The following is a 19,248-nucleotide window of genomic DNA, read 5'->3' on the forward strand; positions in this document are numbered from 1 at the left end:
AGAGTGTCAGATTCCCTTGACATGAAATATCCACAACAGGAAAATCCATGGTGGTTGCCTAGGTCTCAGGGGAGACGCGGGTGCGGAGTGACTGCTAATGGGTACAGGGTTTTTGGGAGGGTGAGGAAAACGTTCTGGAATTACACAGTGGTGATGGTTGCACAACTTTGTGACTATACTGAACATCACTGAACGGTACACTTTATTTTCTTTTAATTTTGATCTGTACACTTTAAATGGGTAAATATTATGGTATGTGAGTAATACCTCAATAATGTTCTAAACAAACAAGGAGATTCAAGGCCCGAGTTCCGGTCCAGCGCAGCATGGAAAGAGGCAGACTCCGGAATGCTCCCCCGAGGTTCCGAGGTACGGTGAAGGCCGTCTGAAAATGCTGCCCCAAACCCAGCAAGATTCCCAAGGCAAGTGTGGTTCTCACGGTCCAGTGCTTGGAAAGACAAATACGCACTCCTGTACGTCTGCGACTGCTTGTATGAACAACACTAGCCCTGGGACAGGTGTTTCAGGCGCCGTCCTCCCCATCCAGCTGCTGGGACCTGCTGGAAAAGCTGGAGGCAACCCTGGACTGGGAAACCGTCTTCTTGTAGGACAGCCCTCTTGTCAGCAACCCCACACGCTGCCCCTTCTGCTACACACGCCCCCGCCCGCCCGGCCTCTGTCATGGGCATGGCGGCAAATGTCTGCCTGGGACGTGTGAGGTGCTGGCAGGCTCCTAGTGCACATTACCTCTTGCCACCTGGTGACTTAATCCAGGCTTTGCCTTCAGGGTGGTTAGGGCAGCCACGGAAGCGAAAGTTTCTGGCATGAACAAGTCAGACCTTAACAAGAGAAAAAATACCCCTGTGTTTGAAAAGTGTACATGATAAGGCTGGGAGAATGCTTTTCATCTGCGCACCCCAGCCCTTTGCTGGGCGGTGAAAGTGTCTTAGCACACAGATGAGGAGCCCTGAAGTTGGCTCATGGAGGACTGTCAGGTAAGGAGAGGCTTTGGGAGCCTGCACTGTCTCTCCCGGCCTCGGCCACCACTTCTTTATTTATGTGACTTCATCCCTGGGGCTGTGGTTCTGCCAGGCCAGCACTCGTGTAGCATCAGGCAGGTGCCAAGACAAGTGCCCAGCCTTGGAGTTGACCTGGAGTTCACATCCTAGGATGCTCCCCAAGTAGGCCTCTGGGTTACCATGTCAACTCCTTAGGACGCATTCTGCGTCTTTTTGCATGGAGTCAAGAGAGGACAGAATGCAAGAGAGCCTTGAAGACGTAACTGCTTCCAACCCCCCCCCCCCACCGCCCCCACACCACCCCCGGTGCCAAGCCCCAGCCTCAGGACAGTTTACATCTGGGGACCTGCAGGGCATGCATTCCTTGAGTGCAGAACTCACTTCTGCTCTCTGTCTCCCAGGGCTGAGCAACGAGGGCCACAAGGCAGGGCGTCCAGGTCAGCAGCTGGCAGGCTTAGATCAGAACTGCAGCCCTGCCACTGGCTGGCGGTGTGACCCTGGCCGAGCACCTAGCCTGGGAGGGTCTCCTCACCTCTGAAGGTGTAGCATCACACTCCCAGGGCTGGGGAGGGAGGTTACGGAGAACGCATGGCCGGGCAGGCACTGGGGCTGGCACAGAGTGGGGCTCAGTAAACACTGGCCGCGGTGGCCACTTAGTAAGAGCATGATGAATTGGTCTCAGTGTTTACTTTCTATTCAAGTGTAACATACATGTGCACAAAAGTGCTCAGGTCACAAGTGTTCAGCCCAGGTAATTTTCACAAATGGAATGCATCTGTGTAGCCAACACCCATGGCTGGCCCCTGAAAGCCCCCAGGCCTCTTCCAGCCATCAGGCCCTGGGGGACCACCATCCTGATGTCTAACAGCCTGCGTGTGTTTTGCCTGTCTGTGACTCTCTGTGTCTCTTTCTCTCACCACCCTGTCTGTGCAGCCACAGTCTACTCACACGTGGTGTCCCAGAATCTTCCATCACGGCATATGCCTCCATGAGTGATCCATCTCCTGCAAGCAGTCATGGGGGTTTCCGATTCTGCTGTGAAAACGTTCCAGTACCGGTGAACAGATATACACATCGCCACTTGGTTCTTAGAACTCTCTTTTATTGATAGATGAAAACAGACCCAATGGAGCAAGGTGGTGCACTCAGGGGAATCACAGGACCCTACATCCCTCTTCCCCTTGCCCATGGCCTTGGTGACTTCCATTGTTTCCCTTCTCCCCTGGGGAACTGCCAGGAGGCAAGGCCCAGGTGGCCGGTAGATCGGCTGGGCAGACCCCCTGCCTGAGGTTCTGGCGGCTGCTGCAAGCTGTGCAGGACAAAGGATGTTGGTGTGCTCCCTGCCTGCAGGTTCTGTGCTATGACCCGAGGCCAGTGGTGGAAGAGCTCTTAGGATGAAGGGGGGCGGGGGGAAGCACCCCAGCTGCTGGCCTCCCCATCACTGTTGCCAACGGCACCCTGCCCCGGGAGAAGCCTGGTGGCACTGCTGGCAGTCCCATTCCACAGTGGCTGGAAGCACTGAGGGACTCACAGCCCAGGGTGGAGGGAACCAGGAGTAGCCCACGAGGTGTGCCTCTAGGCCGTCTGCTTCCCCATTCGATCCTCGCCTCCCCACGGCAACCTGCCTGCGCTGCCTCCCTCCCACCCCTGCTCTCAGCAGCCCACCCCTGCTGGTGTGGGGTGGGAGCCAACCCCAGTGCACCACCCCCACCAGAGGCAACTGGTCTGTGAAGCTGCTCCTTCCGTCAATCTCTCCAGCCTGGACACCTCTTCTTCCCTAAATGAAGGGGTGAGGGAGCCCCAGGCAGAGGGAAGAGGTGGGGAGGGCCTCCTGGGTTGGGTGAGGGTGGCCTTGTTTGTGGTCCTGAGGGCAGGGGACCCATAAGCTTTCTCAGTCCTTCCTGGTCCCTAACTCCCTTTTGGCTCTGTGAATGGCTCGCACACACTGGCTCTCGGCGAGCAGACGTTGCGATCCAGGATAAGACATAAAGTGGGTTCTTCCCATGCACTGGTCTGTCTGGCACAAGCCACTCACCTGCACTTTCCATCTTCATAGCATCTCTCTGAGGCAGGATCTTCATGCTAGAAAGCTAAGGTCAGAAAAGTGAGGAGAGGCCACAACCAGGAGGCACTGGGCCAGGATTCCAGCCAGGCCTGCTGGACCAGCCATGGGTGGTCAGCGAAGGCTAAGGGCCCTGGGAACGTGTCCTGCCAAGATGTTTACGAACTCTCAAAGCCCTGGGTAGCAGACGCCTAATTGTAACCAGGAGAGCAAACCAGCCTGTATGACGGCGAATTTTTCTGTTTCCAGGGCCTCTAAGCGTTTTCACTCTGCATTTCTGAGGGGTGGCTCCCGGGCCAGCCCTGTTAGAATCTGACACTTGGGGACCCAATGTCTGGGTCTGCCAGATTCCCACCCACTCTGCTCAGCTTTCCCATCTACCTAGACCTGGAAAGGTGGACTGAGGCTGCTTTATTGGGTCTGGATCCGAACACACTTCTCTTTTACTCCCCACAGCATGTCCCCATCACTCCACAGCTCCCCCAAACCTGAAAGCTTGTCTAGGGGGAGGGGAGAAGGGGCGGAGGAAGAGGCAGAGAGGAGGTGGAGACAGAAGAGGAAAGAAGGGGTGAAGATGCATGAAGTCACATGAGCACCCACTGATGCTCCCAGAGCCTCCAGGGAAAACAGCCCTGAAGGGCCCTGGGGGAGAGGAAATGGATTTCAACAGGATTCACAGAAAGCAGGTCAGACCTCGGGGAGAATTCCTGGCTGTGCAAGATCAACTCGGCTCTCCTTCCTGTCTTTGCTTCCTGGCCACACGTGTGGGTCAAGGGCCCTGAACACACCCTCCCTGGGCCTCCCAGCCTCTGTCCCTGCCTGGAAGACGTCCTAGTAAGTGACACCTTCAAAGCCAGCCCTGACCTCCCCACCCAGCCCACCTGCAATGCCTCAGCTCTCTCCTGGCTGCTCGCCCTCTGTAGGTGGGCGAGGGCTCTCTCCCAGTGGGGTGAGCATCTGGCCCTCTTGTGTGCCAGGTCCTGAAGGAGAGGAGAGGACAGGCACGTTCCCACACTTCAGACCACTCGATTTCTGCTTTATCTGTGGACCAGCTATCTACCATTAACACGTCTTTGAATCAACTCACCTGCTCTACTTAGTTCCTACTAAGCAGCGATGCCTGTGAAATCAACAGTCGTGCCAGTCACTCTCTCTCAGATGCACATTAGAGTCACCAAATTATTTTCTGTGGCAAGGTGCTCCTTACCTGCTGCAGGACACTGGCTGTGCGACCCCAGCTAGACTGGAGATGGAACCCAGGGCAGGGTCCCGTGTCCACATTTTCACACCTAGCCTTATTAGGGACTGCTTCACTATCCTTCATACACACTGAAGGCGCCTAGTAAGTGATCAGGGCTGCAGTGGAAACTTCACCAGCTGCCTCTGTGGTCCTCTGCACACCCAGTCTCCCATGCGTGGGCCCCTCTCAAAGCCCTTCTCAGGCATTGTCTTCTGGGGTCCTCATGCCCACCAGTGAGATGGGCAGGGTAGCCATAATCACCATTTGGCAAACAGAGAAACTGAGGCAGGGAGTCTGACCTGCCCAGGGTTTTCTAGCTTCTCAGCTCCTCTCTCCATATTCCTCAGCTCAAAAGTCTAAGGCTCAGTGGTTGCCGAGTGGGTGGGCACTATGAAGAGCTGTTTAGGGAGGTGCTGGATGGCTGCGCCCCTGGCTGGAAAACAAGCCACACCAATGGATGCCTGGGTCAAGTTTAGGTCCCACACAACCGCTCCCCTTCTCAGACCTTTCGCAAGCACCCTCCACTTCAGGCAGGACACCAAGGAATGAATGGCAGGGCCAGCATTCCTGGACCTGTGCACTGAGGGTATTTTTAGCCTTTGCCCTGCCTGGGCATTTGCACTGTGTCTAATGTTCTCAGGAAACCACCCAAATGCACACCCAGGAGCCTGGCGGGCTCTTAGAGTCTCTGGGAACTGCACCCTGCCCTGATCCTGCGGCTCAGGATCCAGCTCCCCCTTCCAAGATAGAATCAGCTCCTATTAGTGAAGAATGCATCCCCACCCACAACACACACAAAGGCTTGTGGCTCAGAAACCAGGAGGTGTGAGGCATAGAACCTGTGACCTTGGGGAATCACAGTCTGGACCTGGAAAGTCAGGGGAAGACCTCAGCTGTGCCAGGGGGACCATCAGGCCAGACGGTTGCTGAGGTGCTCAGGAGAGGTGGGGCAGCATCTACTCCAGACAGGTGCGCCCCTGGGGAAGGTGTGCTGTGCTAAGGGAGAGTCCTATTTCACTTCTAGGGGCAAGATGCCGCATCTTGGAGATCTCTCTTACTGGGGCTGGGCTAACTCTGGCTGTGCTGTCCCTGTTCTCCTCACCAGCGCGGTTTTCCAGGAGCCAAGAAGCAATTCTGGAATGTACAGGTAAATCTTCACAGGTAAAGTATAAAGGCTTTTCCATCTTCTCTTCTGCTTCTTCTTTGCTCCCTTTTCTCGAACTCATTACTCTTCTCTTCCTGGATGTTGCGGGGTGCTGGTGGGACCAGGGGGTTTCACAAAGGGCAGGAGCCTGCCACGTGCCTGGGGGGCACTGTCCTGTGCTGGGTCTCAGTTTCCTCCTTTGTGAGGCTGGGAGTCGCGACGCCTATCTTGCATGGCAGGTAGGTTGCTCTCCGCAGGGACTGTCACTTTTTTGTCTGGCACTCACGGTCAGAAATACATTTTACATATTGACCAAGTGCCCGCGTAAATAAATACACACGTGAAATAAATGCTTCACAGAGCGACACTTACTCACTGCATGGAATGATCTCTGGTATTTCCTATCTAATTGTTTCACTTTCGTCAAGTGCTAGTCCCCACCACGTTTTTTTCAGGACGCGGTATTGGTCCCTGATCTGATGTGCACGGTCAAGAGGGAGAGACAGAAAAAAAGCAAGCGCACAGGCGCACACATGATCACTACCGGAGCGAAGCGCGAAGCGCGGCGCAGGGAAGAGCGGGGTCTGAGCCAAGGGGAGAGGGGCGGGCCCATTTCTGCACTTCACAGCGAGGCCTCGGGCAAGGCGGCAGGCAGGCCAGGTCAGACCCGGCTTTGAGGCTCTGGTGGCGGGCTGGGATTTATTTTAAGGGACATGGAACGCCACCGCAGGTTTAGGGGAGGGGCAGGATTAAAGGAGAAGATGCGCTCAGCACGTTATATTTAGTGGCTGACGCGCCGGAAGGGCTCGTTACCCGCAGCTACCACTGCGCCCCACGCCCGGAGCGCGGCCCCAGCTTCGCCCCCCGGGGCAGGGATCCCCGGTCCCCGCCTTCACCACCTGGGGCAGGGACCCCAGTCCCTTTATCCCATCTTCACTCCTCGGAGCAGGGATCCCCGGTCCCCGCCTTCACCACCTGGGGCAGGAACCCCAGTCCCCCTATCCTGTCTTCACTCCTCGGGGCAGCGACCCCGGCCTCCGCCTTCGTCCCCCGGGGCAGGGACCCACGGTCCCCGCCTTCGCCCCGCGAGCAAGGATCCCAACCCGCCGGTGCTGGAGACGAAGAGAGTGAGGGCGGAACCTGGCCCGGCGGCCTCCCAGCCAGGGTGGACAAAGCTGTCCCGGAACGCTTCGGCAGAGGGGAAACTGAGGCCAGGGGACTGCGTCCGCAGGCTCGCAGAGCGGGGGCCTGGGGCGGGGCCGGCACGCGCGGCGGGCGGGGCCTGGCGCCCCGCCCCCTCCCGGCGCACGCGCCTCCCGCCCCGCCCCTCTGCTTTCTGGCCCCTCCCAGCCGGCGCACGCGCGCTCCGCCCCGCCCGCTTCCCACCCCTCCCCCCAGGCCCGCCCGCCGGGTCTCGTGCTCCCAGCCCGCGCGGGGCCCGCCGGGAGCCGGCCGAGCAGAGGGGCGGAGGGCTGGGGAGGGCCTGCCCGGGCCGGCGGCGCGGCCATATTTAAAGGGAGGCCGGCGCGGCGAGCCAATGGGCGGCGAGCGTGCGGGGGCGGGGCGTGCGGCGGGAGGCCCCGGATGTGGCTGCGGCGGCCCCTCCTCCCCCGCGCTCCCCTCAGAGCCCCCGGCCGCGCGCCGCCGCCGCTCGCTTGCCGGTCCGCGCAGGCCTTCCGTCGGGCGGCGGTGAGGAGGCGCCGAGGCGGCGGGGCGGGCGGCGAGGCGACCGCGCGGAGGCGAGCGGGCGGGCCCGGCGGGCGGCCGCCGCCATGAGCGGCTCCTCGGGCACCCCGTACCTGGGCAGCAAGATCAGCCTCATCTCCAAGGCGCAGATCCGCTACGAGGGCATCCTCTACACCATCGACACGGACAACTCCACCGTGGCGCTCGCCAAAGGTAGCGGCCAACCGCCCGGCCCGGCGCCGCGCCCCGCCCGGCCCCAGCCCCGCGGGGGTCCGCCGGGCCGCGGCGGCGGTATTGTGCGCGGCCGGCCCGCCCAGCCGGGGGTGGGGGCGGGCCCGGCCCCCGCGGCGCCGCCCCTGCAGGTGGGGCCGGGGTCCCCGAGGGCGGCGGGCCGGCGGGAGGGGGGCGGCGCGGCGGGCCGGGCCCGGGGCTCCGGCAGGCGGGGGGCGAGCGCACGCGCCTCCCGCGCGCCCCTCTGGAGCCCATTAGGCAGCCGGGGCCGCCCCGCGCCTCCGCGCAGCCCGCCCTCCCCTCGGTCGGCGGCGGGCCCGCTCCGAGCGCCCGCTGCCCCGTCCGGATGCCCCGTCCGTGGGCTCGCCCTTTGGGGACAGGCGCTCCCCGTCGGCGCCGGCGCCCCCTTGAAGCCTCCGGGAGACTCCGAGGGAGACGGCGAGACGAGCCTCGCCTTTCTGAGCTTGTTGAGGCGGGAGGTGGCCCCAAAGTTTCTTTGTCTCCCTGCTCCTGGAAGATGGCGAGTGCGGTTCCCCGCCTCTGGGAAGGGGGTGCTCGGCGCGGCGGGGTCTGCAGGCGCCTGTGTGCGGGCCGGGCCTCGGTGGGCTGGGGGCGCCGCTCCCGCGCCCGATGTCAGGGGCCCAGGCCTTCGGGACAGGTATCCCAAATTCTGGAAGCAGCTGCTTTTAGAGCCTAGTGCTCCCGTAGTCGGGTGGACGGACCGCCCGGCCCCGGGAGACGGCTCAGCGTCGTGAGGTCTCGCGTTCACTTGTTCTCTTGGCACTTGACTCTTTGGCGTGAGATCCCAGTTGGAGAAACTGAGGCCCAGAGTCGTCCCTGGTTCTCAGCAGCAGCTGTGCTCAGATCAGCTGGAGGTTGCTTTAAGCCCAGCTCTGTCCCAGAGACTTAAGAAGGAGAGGCTTGGTTGGGCTCCTTGAACCCTGCCGGTCGGGGTTAGTTAGGGCCCCAAGCAGTTTCTGAGGTGGACACAGAAGCGGGTGGTGTGGGTCCAGGTTCGGGCCTCTTCTCCCATTGTTTCTGTAACGCTCCTCCCAGCCCGGTTGTGGGCAGGAGGGTGGGGATAACACAACCTATGGGCGTCTTTCCTAAGAAAACGGGCTCCCCAGGGGTGATGTGTGGTGAGCTTTCAGCCGTAGGGCGGCTGTCGGGCTCTGATCTGCGGGTCGGATGCGAGGGGGGTTCTGCAGAGCAGAGCTTGGCCGCTGAGAGCGCCAGGCCTTCTGTGCTCGCACTTGAGAAGGTTGAGCTTCACGAGACTGCTGGCTCTGAAGCTGGCCCTTGTCGTCTTTGTGCCCTGGTACTTTTAGAAGCTTTGCCGACTGGGGTCTTTGGGTATTGTCCACTGACAATCAGGGGGTGGAGTAGTTGCTGAGATGTGGAACCGGGGTGCTTTGCTGCGGGGCGCCTGTCTTGGAAGGCTTGGGAGCTGCCGCGCACGAGGACTGATGGAGTGCACTTGGCTGAGGATGGCAACTTAACGCCTCTTTTTCTCAACTTCTAAGTGAGGTCCTTTGGCACTGAAGACCGTCCCACCGATAGGCCTGCCCCCCCGAGAGAGGAAATTTATGAGTACATCATTTTCCGGGGAAGTGATATCAAAGATATTACTGTGTGTGAACCTCCGAAGGCTCAGCACACGCTCCCTCAGGACCCTGCTATCGTTCAAGTAAGTGCGTCGCTCCGCTGCTGTGTGGGCACTGTTTCTAAGAGCTGCTGTTTCCGAATGGAACTTGGTGTCCTCTGTTTGGCCAGAGTGCTCACCTCGAGGAATAGCCGTCTAGTGAAAAGTGGTTTAATTTTTGTCTAGGCTGTTGGTATTCTGTGAAAGGTCTTAGCTACTGCAGCATGCAGTAGGGTGTGCTGTAGAGTGGGATTCGCCGTGTGTGTGTGTGTGTGTGTGTGTGTGTGTGTGTGTGTGTGTGTGTGTGTGTGTGTGTGGGAGAGAGAGAGAGAGAGAGAGAGAGAGAGAGAGAGAGAGAGAGAGAGAGAGAGAACGGGGTGGGTGCTTTTAGTCTTGCCAGGACCTGGGGTGCTTGGGGAGTCGTATTTGTCCTTAGTTTCTGCTTGGGTAAATCTGAAGCCCCAGTGACCTGGTGTGAGTGGCATAAAATGCTAGCAGGGACGGCAGGACTTGCTCTCAACACTGTCCAGGTGTTAAATTCCAGTGTTGGGGTCCACTAAATTTACAAGGCTTATGCTGCGTGCCTGCCTGCTGCGTCAGGGCATATATTGCCCAGGATTACCAAGGAGCCCAGGTTCACGTTTTCTTGATTTGTGAATTTAAATATTCACTGGCTCCTTTAGGGCTCCTACTGCAGGAGGCTCTGGGACTGAGCTCACTCCCAGGAAGGTAGGAGCATGCACAGTGGACTCTAGGGGCACAGAAGACCCCGGCCAGACTTCTGGAAGGTTGGGAGGGAGGGTCCTGGGATTCAGAAGAGGAAAGTACCTGAGCCAGGCCTTGAGAGACAAAGAGGCTTTTCAGGAGCACAGGGCCACAGAGAAGATGGGCGTCTGGGGAACTGTAAATAGTTCCACAGCCACACAGCTAGGCTTCTGCGCATTAGGGCCAAATCGAGGATGGCATTTCCATCCTCTCACAGAGCCTAGTTAGACTACCTGATGGCGGCAGTGGGGAGCCGTTAGCGGGTTAATTGAGTTGAGAGAGATTCGTTAGAATTACCTGGACAGGTGGAACTGGGAGAGAAATGTGGAAAAGGCAGCTTTGAGCTCCGTCAGACTTTCCTGGAGTCTTACCCCTCAGCGCCACCCACGCCTCCAGGAATACAGACGGAAAGGTCAGGCTGCCTTCCCTGAGTGAACAGGGCTCTCCAGGCAGGGTGACAGGGGACCTTGCCCCGCTCTCACCTGTGTGTTTCATTGCTCAGTCCTCCCTGGGCTCGGGGTCAGCGTCCTCCTTCCAGCCACACGTGCCTTACAGCCCCTTCAGAGGGATGCCGCCCTACAGCCAGCTGGCCGCCAGCTCCCTGCTTAGCCAGCAGTACGCCGCCTCCTTGGGTCTAGGTGAGTAACTGTTTCTGCCTGGTCAACTGCCTGTGCCGGGATCTCCCGGAAGTGGGCCAGAGACCCTGGTGGTGGGGACACTGTGCTTTTGTCATGTTTAGCTTGCAGCGCACCCTTAGTACATTACTCAGTGCAACTTTAACTCGTTAGAACGCTTAGTAACTACTTGATTGGGAGCGAGAGAGCAACGGTCTGAGTGTTGGAACAGATGAATCAAATCACAATTCATTTGAAGTGTCAGTCTGGGTCTGGGTGGAAATTGTGGTATTTCTACTTTAAAGAAGAAATAACTGATGTGTAATTACAGATGAGTTGTAACTGTTTTGCTCATTTGTAAGTCTGTAAATATAAAAGTTAAATAGAACACCCACATATTATATCCTTTACCATTCTGCTGTCGATGCCTTGCTCAAAAATTAAGTTTCCCCCAAGGTTGACTAACCCTGGAATAAGAGTCTCTTCTACATGAGTTAGAGTGAGAGGCTACTGGCCCTGGTCGCCGCTCTGCGATGTGTTCAAACTGTGGAGTTGGCAGGCGTCGCCTCCCTGCTCATGCTCCAGCTGTGGGCTGTGATCAGCCTGGACTGGTGCTGTGGGTCACTTCTAAAAATCATGTCATCTTGGTTGCTGCTCCTACTGTGGTGGTGCCCTTCTCAGCCTGCCTCCCTGTGTTTCTAGAATAGGTTTGTGTGAGCAAAGTGTTCTACAAGAGATTGCTTGGCTCTTTCCAAGCTTGCTAGACGCGAGTTTCTCATTACTCATTTGTGTACTTTTCTCTTTTGCTCTTTCTCCTTTGTCTTCCTTTAGAGAAGTTGGTAAGCCCTCCAGCCTCAGCCGCAGCTTCCAGCCCTAGCTCTTCTCCATCTCCACAGCCTGGCTCAGAGCTTGACATGTCCTCAGAGCCACACCAGCTCACTTCCAAGGGTAACAGCAGTCTGGAGAACTGCATGCTGTGTCGCAAGCCATCCTAAGAGCGAGGGGGTAAACCAGTAGACCAGAGTGATAGTAGCTGTAGCACATAATTTACGAAACCCGTGGATCAGTTAAGCTGCTGCTTTTTGGTTAAGCGTATAGTCTTACTAACTCCCACAGTTTTAAAGAAGGGATTAGGGAAAACCGACAGAGCACTTTGTTTATTCTCCCGGGGTTCGGGGTCTGTTTTGACTTGTACTGAGACAAGCACACGTGGGAAACGTCTCTGTGCAGAAAGCCATTTCCCTAGGGTTTCTGCTGGTATTAATGTGTTCTAGATTGCTGGGTAAGACTGCAGGGGAACACCCCTAAGTAACTCACTTGCTGCTCTGGGATCTGTGTGGCACATTCCTCACCCATCCAGGGTATTCAGAGTCAGAGATGTCAGGTATCTTCATAAAATGAAGCCCCTTTAAAATTGGGTGACTAGCCCGAGCTGTTGACCAGGTGAACAGTGTGGGCCTGATGACTGGCTTGTTAATACTGGGGCACCACTTCTCTGTCGGGCGGCAGCACCTGTGGGATTTCTTGACCTTCCATGCTGCTCTTCTTGTTTCACCAGAGGTCGGAAATTCAGCTGCATGAGTGAGGTAGAGCGCTGTGTGCTCCGCCCTCAGCATTGCAGAGACTCCGTCCAAGATAGTACCTGGGGCTTTCGTTATGGCCACACCTGTCAGGCTGTTACATTGCATGTGTTGCTTTCTGAATCTTCCATGGATGCCAGTGCAACCAAGTTGTAGAAGTAGCCATGTGTCTTCCCTACTTAAAAATTACACTAGATAGTTCGTCGTTCTTAGGACCATTTACATACAGTTGCTCGTAGGGCCAGATAGTTTCTTTTAACTGGTCTGAGTTTATAAACAGCAGATGAGCTAAAGATTCTCGCCCCATCCAGTTACAGTGTGAGCAGGAGGCACTCAGGAGTTGTCTTGCTCAGGAAGGGCGTGCTCGATGAAGTGATGGGCCAGAGAAGGTGGTCTAGGTCAGCACCCAGCGTAGAGGACGCTGGCAAGTACTAGCGTGCGAGGCCGTTCCGGTCGGCCCTGGGAGTATTTCTTTTGTTCTGATTACAAGGAATTTTTCATGGTAGTTTCTCCAATTTCTGTACCGTGTGAAAAAGGTGAAATAGCCCATCTTCATTTGTATTGGGCTGCCCCTCTGATAATAGTTACCCCATGGTTAGGGCTCATTTTTTCTGTCTCAGACCTCCGTGCACCTCACACCCGCTCCCAATTGCTCTTTTTAAACAGCACCCCAGATCCGGGAGAGTGGGAGAGGGGAGGGAGGGCAGGGACTGATACGCATGGCACAGCCCTCTTTCTCTTCCTGCTTCGGAGGACCATCTCGTGGGCCAGGACCTCCACTGAGGCCCGGTTTCTGAGCGTTCGTCTTCTCGCTCAGGGCTGGGCATGCAGTATTGTAGGAACAGACTTCAGCAGAACCCCATTCCCAAGGGCAGTCTGGGAGGCCTTCGTTTCTTTATGATGAGCTTTTACTCTTGAGAGGAGTACAGACTGTCATTTCTCTGTAGTTAGCTCTTATTCCTTCATCCTTTTTGGTTTTATTATGCCTTAGCAAAAATGACAGTGTTCTAGAATTTAACTTCAAAGACCCACCACTGCATTTTCTGGAAGATCCCTGACTGGGATGGTTCTTGTCCAGCAAGTACCAGAATGAAACAAATTCTCAGACTGAATTCACCAGCATCTTGGACCGTTGAGCCCCTTCGGGGTTAGAGCTTGTGTGGTTTTCGGAAAGCCATTTCTAGACCGCCTGGGAGGTGCTCCTTTGTAGCGGGGTGTTTTTCCCTCCTTGGGGTTCCCTCAGTCAAGGAGCCTGGGGCTCAGGGTTCCCTGAACTGAGTGGGCCTTGTTCCTGCCTGGACTAGCCACAGAAGGGATGGCCTAGGGTGGGGGGGCTTTGCCTGGGTTTGTGGACCCTCTCTAGGCAGTTACCTTCCTCTCCTGCTCTGATATGCCAACCAGAAGAGAAGTGTCTGGAGGGGTGAAGGCTTTCTCCTTTTTTCTGTTTAAATCCTCCTCCCCTCCCCAACTCAGGAACTGGTTTTCCGTCCGTCCCAGTTGGCAAGAGCCCCATGGTGGAGCAGGCTGTCCAGACTGGTTCTCTTGATAACTTGAACGCCAAAAAGCTGTTACCCGGCAAGGGCACCGCGGGGATGCAGCTCAACGGGCGCCCGGCCCAGCCAAGCAGCAAGACGGCCAGCGGTACTTACACACTCGGTCCCCTGGAGTTGGCTCCATGTGCACACAGTGGCACACTGCTTTCTGGGGTTCTCTCGTTAATAAAAACCACCCCCAAACCCCATGTGCTTTTGCAGGGCTGGCCTGTGCCGCATGCCCCTGTGGTGGTGCTGCCCTGCTGCCGCCGCTGGGTTCTGCTTTGCAGGCGCTTGCCTCACTCTTCCCTTTTGCGCCTTAGATGTAGTTCAGCCGGCAGCTGTGCAAGCTCCAGGGCAGGTGAACGACGAGAACAGAAGACCTCAGAGGAGGCGATCAGGTAACAGCTGTTGCCAATGAGTTCTGGGGCCGGGACCCACGCAGGTGCGCACTGCTTGCTCCTCCCGCCTGCTTCTCCCTGGTGACGGGTTTCGGGGGGTGCTGGGCTCGGTGGCTGCCTGAGTGTGCTCTGTCTTCTCTTTGCTGTCTGTCTGCCCCAAGCCACGTCTGGTTGGTGGCTTACCAGCTATGGCTGTCCTCCCTCTCCGCAGGGAATAGACGCACGAGGAATCGCTCCAGAGGGCAAAACCGCCCGACTAACGCCAAGGAAAACACAATCAAGTTTGAAGGCGACTTTGATTTTGAGAGTGCAAATGCCCAGTTTAACCGAGAGGAGCTGGACAAAGAATTTAAGAAGAAACTGAATTTTAAAGGTCTGAGTTGTTTGTGAAAATTGCCCTCCCCCAAAAGGAGTATTCATAGAAGGAGGCAAGAAAGGACAGCTGGAGCATATGGGGGGCGTGGGGGTGTTGGCGAGTGTGGAAACTGCGGCATCTAGGGAATTACCACAATGAGGAGGAGTCTGGGGCTGTTGTGAAAACAGTGCTCGGGGAATGAGGAGCAGACGGCATGGCCCAGGGGTGGATGAGACTAGCAGTCGGAGTTAGAGGAGATTTCCCCTCAGCACAGAGCACCCCGGTGTGTTCCAGCAAGGCCTGAGGGCGCCCGGGTGGAGGGGCCCTTTCTTTCTGTCCTGGCACCTCAGTGTGTGCTGCTTCTCTGCAGATGACAGAGCTGAGAAAGGGGAGGAGAAGGACCCGGCAGTGGTGACCCAGAGTGACGAGGCCCCTGCTGAGGAAGACCACCTGGGGCCCAACTGCTACTATGACAAATCCAAGTCCTTCTTTGACAACATCTCCTCTGAACTCAAGACCAGGTCAGGGGCCCAGGGGGCTGGGCGCAGGCCTAGATGAGCTGGCAGGAAGACACCCACTCCGCCTTGGCACTCCAGGACTGGGGCGTGCTCTCTGGAGGAACGAACCTACATGTTAAGTTCAGGCCGAGTCTCTTAGGATCCTGCTTGGGTTTTTGCCATAATGGATACATCAGTCCTGGTGGCACCAGCAGTCGGTGACGACCTGGGAAGCTCTGGCAGTCACAGGCACCTGGGGGTTCTGACCAAGGTCCAGCCCCACTTTGCTCTTTGCTGCCACCTTCCTCTTTACGGCTGGGCTTGGCACCGCCCTCTCTAGCTGGTTGACTGTGTCAGCACTCACTTCTACACCACCTACCTCGGCCTGCTTCCTGGTCCCCAGCTGACCCTGGTGGCCTCAGGCCTTGCTACCTGAGGCACCTAGCCAGACCATTCTACTGCGGTGTTCTTTCCCCTGATTGCTTGAGGCTGGGGACCCTGTCGTGTGCTTGGTTTTTAGTACGCAACAGCTGGTGCTCAGATGTGAACAAGCTAGACAGTAAATGACATCTATGTTAACAGGGATGTATGGGAACTCAGATCCGCTTATTATGCAAATGGAGGGCCAGATGTACAGAGCTGGGCATTTAGGAGACCGCAGAAAGGCTGGCAGATCCCTACTCTCCATGCTTACATTCTGGCAGGGGGAGATAGATCATGAAAAGACACATACATATATAAGATAAAAATGCATTGGGGAAGAGCAACCAGTGACGGGTGTGGGTGTGAGGGTAAGAGAGTGCTGAGGTCTTAGACGTGGTGGCGTTCAGATGACAGGGGCTAGATGAGAGGCTTTCCCAGACGGTGCTGGGGCGGAGGCAGGCAGTGTATCTGCCGTGAGACTGGAGCAGAGTCAACTGTGAGGCAGGGCGGAGTGATGAAAGTAAGGTGGGTCCCTGCAGGGTATTGTAGGTTACGGTGACAACTGGTTTTTATTCTGTGCGCTGGGGAGCTGTCAGAGGTTCGGAGCCGAGGAGTGACACTGTTTGACGTTTCTCCGCATCTCTGTTGACGGGGCTGAGAGTCGGCAAGCGGGGGAGCTGTGTGGCCACTTGGGAGGCTTTTGCAGTAGTGTGGCTGTCTTGGAGTGGGTGGGGGAGGGTGGTGGTGAAGGAGGGCAGCCTGGCTTCTGACCGTGCTTTAAAGGCGGAGCTGGCAGGGTTTGTGACTTGTGACAGGGTGTGAGGAGAGCCAGAACGACCGCCCAGGTTGGCCCGGACAGCGGAAGGGTGCAGTTTGTTTCTTTAAATGAGGGGGCCCATAGGGGCAGCAGAGCAGGAGCTCAGTGCTGGGTGTGTCGCATCTGAGCTGCCTGTGAACAACCCGCTAGCTGTGCCAGGCACACAGTTGGACACGGGGGTCCCCACTGCAGATAGAAGAGTGGGTGTCAGCAGCATGTTCGGGTAGCAGGAAGGCTGCTGGGCAGTGTGGAGTGTGGGTACTATGTCCCCACCCCCCAGAAAATGGGCATCATGTTCTTGGGGACCCGGCTCCATCTAGAGCCCAGTCCTCTCCTCACCTAGTAGAAACTTGTCTAGGATCATCTATGATCTGGCCACATCTTGGAACCTTCATAGGTGCTGGGGGCAGCAAGGGCTTCTGTTGTGGCACACTAGTGTCGTGCGTCACCATAGGTGACAAAGGCATGAGAGATGTATACTGAGCAGCCCAGTCTGGTGACAAGCACACCTGGTTGGAAATGTGGCTGGGCACACCTGCAGTCTGGGTCTCAGGCCCCAGCGTCCTCGCTGGGTCACCCCCTCTAATGGCTCCAGTAACACAGTAACCAACCGTCCCTCTTTCCGTCCTTCCTCCCGGGCTGTAGGAGGCTGAGGCCGGGCTCAGGAAGCTGAGAGTCAGTGCTTGCTGCAGTCAGTCTCACGCACCTTGTCTGTGGTTCAGTTCCAGGCGGACCACGTGGGCTGAAGAGAGGAAGCTCAACACGGAGACCTTTGGGGTGTCAGGAAGGTTTCTTCGTGGCCGTAGTTTCCGGGGTGGATTTCGAGGGGGCAGGGGCAATGGTACTACCCGTCGCAACCCAACTTCCCACAGAGCTGGGACTGGCAGGGTGTGAGGATGCAGCCAAAGGTGAGTGGGGAAGCTTCTGGATCCCTTGGTGGGAGGTCACTGGGACAGGAGCACCTGGGTAGGAAGCCTCTTCAGAAAGAACTTAGGAGTCAGGCAGTGGCTGGGTCTGGCTTCAGGAAGAGACGCCTCGAGGCATCAAGGCCAAACTGAGGCCTTGACCCTCTGAATCACCGGGGGCTCTTAGGGATGGCGGGACCAGAGCCAGCCCCAACCCAGGCCAACTGACCCTGAATCTCTGGGGAGGGGCCCAGCCCCAGGGTTGTCACAGTGAGGTTCTAGGTGCAGGAGGGCTGGGTGCTTGCAGTCAGCAAGTGGGGGATCGTGCGTGACAAGCCAGGGGCACGGCTCTGCGCTGACTCAGTCTGCATTTTTAACAAGGACCCTGGTGACTTGTGTGCCCATCAGGCTCTGGATGGTGTGCCCAGTGTTATGGGTGTGCCCAATGCCGACCTGCCCCTAGCCTGGTGGGTGGGACCTGGAGCTGCCTCCCTGTCCCCATTGTGGATTGTGATGGGAAAGTCTGGGAAGCCCTGGCCTGACATGGGGGTGGTGCAGAGGTCTAGCCACTTCTGTTCTTCAGCAGAGTCCACAGAGCCTGGCCTCTGCTGGGAATGAACTTAGGCCTAAACAAAACGTGCTGACTGCATTCACTTGGTGTCACGTCGTCTTCTCACAGGCTCCTGCTTGAAGCAGCACAGAAACGAAGCTGTGTCTACAAGGACATTGGAAAAGCTGCACTTCCTGGGGGAGACGTGGGTCACTGTTTACTGAATTTGGAAAATCCCATACTACTACTAATGTTTTGGACTTAACAGAACTTGGACCTGGTCTGAGTTAGAACCACTTGTTTTGGGGGAAGTATTCATGGGTAACCTCTCTGAGGTATCTTGGCCTATCTTTCCTCTTTAGTTGCGCACAGCCTAATTCTAAGGTTTTGGTATTTGGCAGAAAAGTTTCTAGAGAGAAAGCTTGATCCTCCCTTTGTGACTTTTTTTTGACAGCTTTGACTTTTAAAGTGGAACCAAATCTCATTTGGCAAATGCGGCAGCCCAGCATATCTCTGTAACCCAGCTGGCCCCTTGTGCTGCTGGCCTGGCACCCCCGCTGTTGCAGGTGGGGTCTCAGGAGCTGGGCAGAGCCAGCATGGTGGTGTGTGGGGGCGGGTGGGGATAGGGCAGGGAAAGTGGGGTGTCCCACAGATCATGTTGTATAAGCAAACCAGACAACCCTGACGTCCGGAGTCCAGAGTGGCAAGGTCAAGGTTGGGGGCTGGCGGGGTGGGGGGACACCTGGAGGCAGGGGAAGGGGCCCTGAACATGAACTAGGAGCTGTCACTTGGAGCCTGGCTTCCATAGGAATTAGGGTTGGGGGTCCAAGGCCAGGACAAGCTCCCCTGTGGCATCCGTCATTCCTTCTCTGTCCCTGCCAGCCCCAGACCCTGGCCAGTCAGTGTTGGACTCTGGCCGAACACTGTTCTGTTCGGTGTCTCATCCACTTGGAAATGAGCCAGTCTTTTTTGCAAGGTCTGTTGACCGAGAGCGTATTTCCTCTCAATTGTAAATAGTTCTGTGTTTTTGTTTTACAGGTGGGTGGAGGGAGGGTGGGGAATATAAATTGGTTGCATGAGTCAATAGGTCAGACCTTTAGTATAAGCATGCGTCCCTCTGATTGACAGGGCATTGTGTTGAACATAAGCACCTTGGTAACTAAACCCCTTCCAACAGCTATAAAGGTCTTAGTTCTGTATTGATTAAGTTACTGTAAAAGCTTGGGTTTATTTTTGTAGGACTTAATGGCTAAGAATTAGAACATAGCAGTGGGGCTGCTCTGTTGGAGTAATGTAAATTGGAATTATAAATAAACATGCAAACCTTTAAAACTTTCTTATCCGCTCTGAAAGTAAATAGTCCTGTTGATTTTGCTGGCAAATCACATCCTGTCTAACGTGCCCATCTGAAGGGGGCTGGGAGGACCTGGGGAACGTTTGGTGCTCTTCAGTGAGACTGACCTGGCTGGTCTGCGTAAAGGGCAGGGAGCCAGGCCTAAGTGTACCGTGGGCCACCCTCCTCGGATGAGTGGCCCTGCTTTCCAGACACTTTGGACACAAACTAGTTTTAAAAACTCAGTTCACAGATAAATGTGCTTTAGAAGTGGCCCCTTTGCTGCCTTAGTGCAGCTTCCAAGCTCCCCAGAACTCCCATGTTCTCAGTGCCTTCGAACCTGTTATGGGGCTGGACCCTAGGACCATGTGGAAAAGCAAGACCTGGTTGCTTTCAGACTTGAAGTGTCATTTCACTGTAATGGATTTCCAGGTGCCTTTTTTGTGCTGAGG

General features: G+C 56.5%; 1 protein-coding gene and 1 long non-coding RNA gene across 7 annotated transcripts; one reads left to right on the plus strand and one right to left on the minus strand.

Moving 5' to 3' along the window:
• Nucleotides 1–185: 185 nt before the first annotated feature.
• On the minus strand, nt 186–7,462 carry LOC103550979 (uncharacterized). 3 transcript variants are annotated; one of them, XR_011530668.1, is made up of 5 exons: nt 7,265–7,462; nt 3,055–3,109; nt 1,968–2,054; nt 748–839; nt 186–569 (listed from the first exon to the last, which is right to left on the minus strand). It is a non-coding gene; the product is annotated as an uncharacterized lncRNA (long non-coding RNA). The 3 variants fall into 3 exon arrangements; XR_011530669.1 differs by having other exon boundaries at nt 1,968–2,051; nt 7,265–7,421; XR_011530670.1 differs by lacking the exon at nt 7,265–7,462 and adding an exon at nt 3,963–4,013.
• LSM14B (LSM family member 14B) lies at nt 7,037–18,799 on the plus strand. 4 transcript variants are annotated; one of them, XM_070587702.1, is made up of 10 exons: nt 7,049–7,364; nt 8,906–9,069; nt 10,292–10,427; nt 11,235–11,351; nt 13,457–13,624; nt 13,839–13,916; nt 14,128–14,289; nt 14,642–14,792; nt 16,731–16,916; nt 17,593–18,799. In XM_070587702.1, exons 1-9 carry the CDS (start codon nt 7,238–7,240, stop codon nt 16,900–16,902), a joined length of 1,275 nt encoding a protein of 424 aa, XP_070443803.1. In that variant the 5' UTR covers nt 7,049–7,237; the 3' UTR covers nt 16,903–16,916; nt 17,593–18,799. The 4 variants fall into 4 exon arrangements, with proteins under 4 accessions (XP_070443800.1, XP_070443803.1, XP_070443801.1 ...); XM_070587699.1 differs by lacking the exon at nt 13,839–13,916 and having other exon boundaries at nt 7,037–7,364; XM_070587700.1 differs by lacking the exon at nt 11,235–11,351 and having other exon boundaries at nt 7,096–7,364.
• Nucleotides 18,800–19,248: the final 449 nt, after the last annotated feature.

The sequence above is a fragment of the Equus przewalskii genome, chromosome 21, assembly GCF_037783145.1.
Source record: "Equus przewalskii isolate Varuska chromosome 21, EquPr2, whole genome shotgun sequence".
NCBI lineage: Eukaryota > Metazoa > Chordata > Mammalia > Perissodactyla > Equidae > Equus > Equus przewalskii.

Bases quoted from the DNA above. Each gene is read 5' to 3' on its own strand.
- LSM14B (XM_070587702.1), top strand. From the start codon at position 7,238: ATGAGCGGCTCCTCGGGCACCCCGTACCTGGGCAGCAAGATCAGCCTC. The intron at 10,428-11,234 runs GTGAGTAACTGT...GTCTTCCTTTAG, and splicing joins CGCCGCCTCCTTGGGTCTAG to AGAAGTTGGTAAGCCCTCCA. The intron at 14,290-14,641 runs GTCTGAGTTGTT...GCTTCTCTGCAG, and splicing joins GAAGAAACTGAATTTTAAAG to ATGACAGAGCTGAGAAAGGG.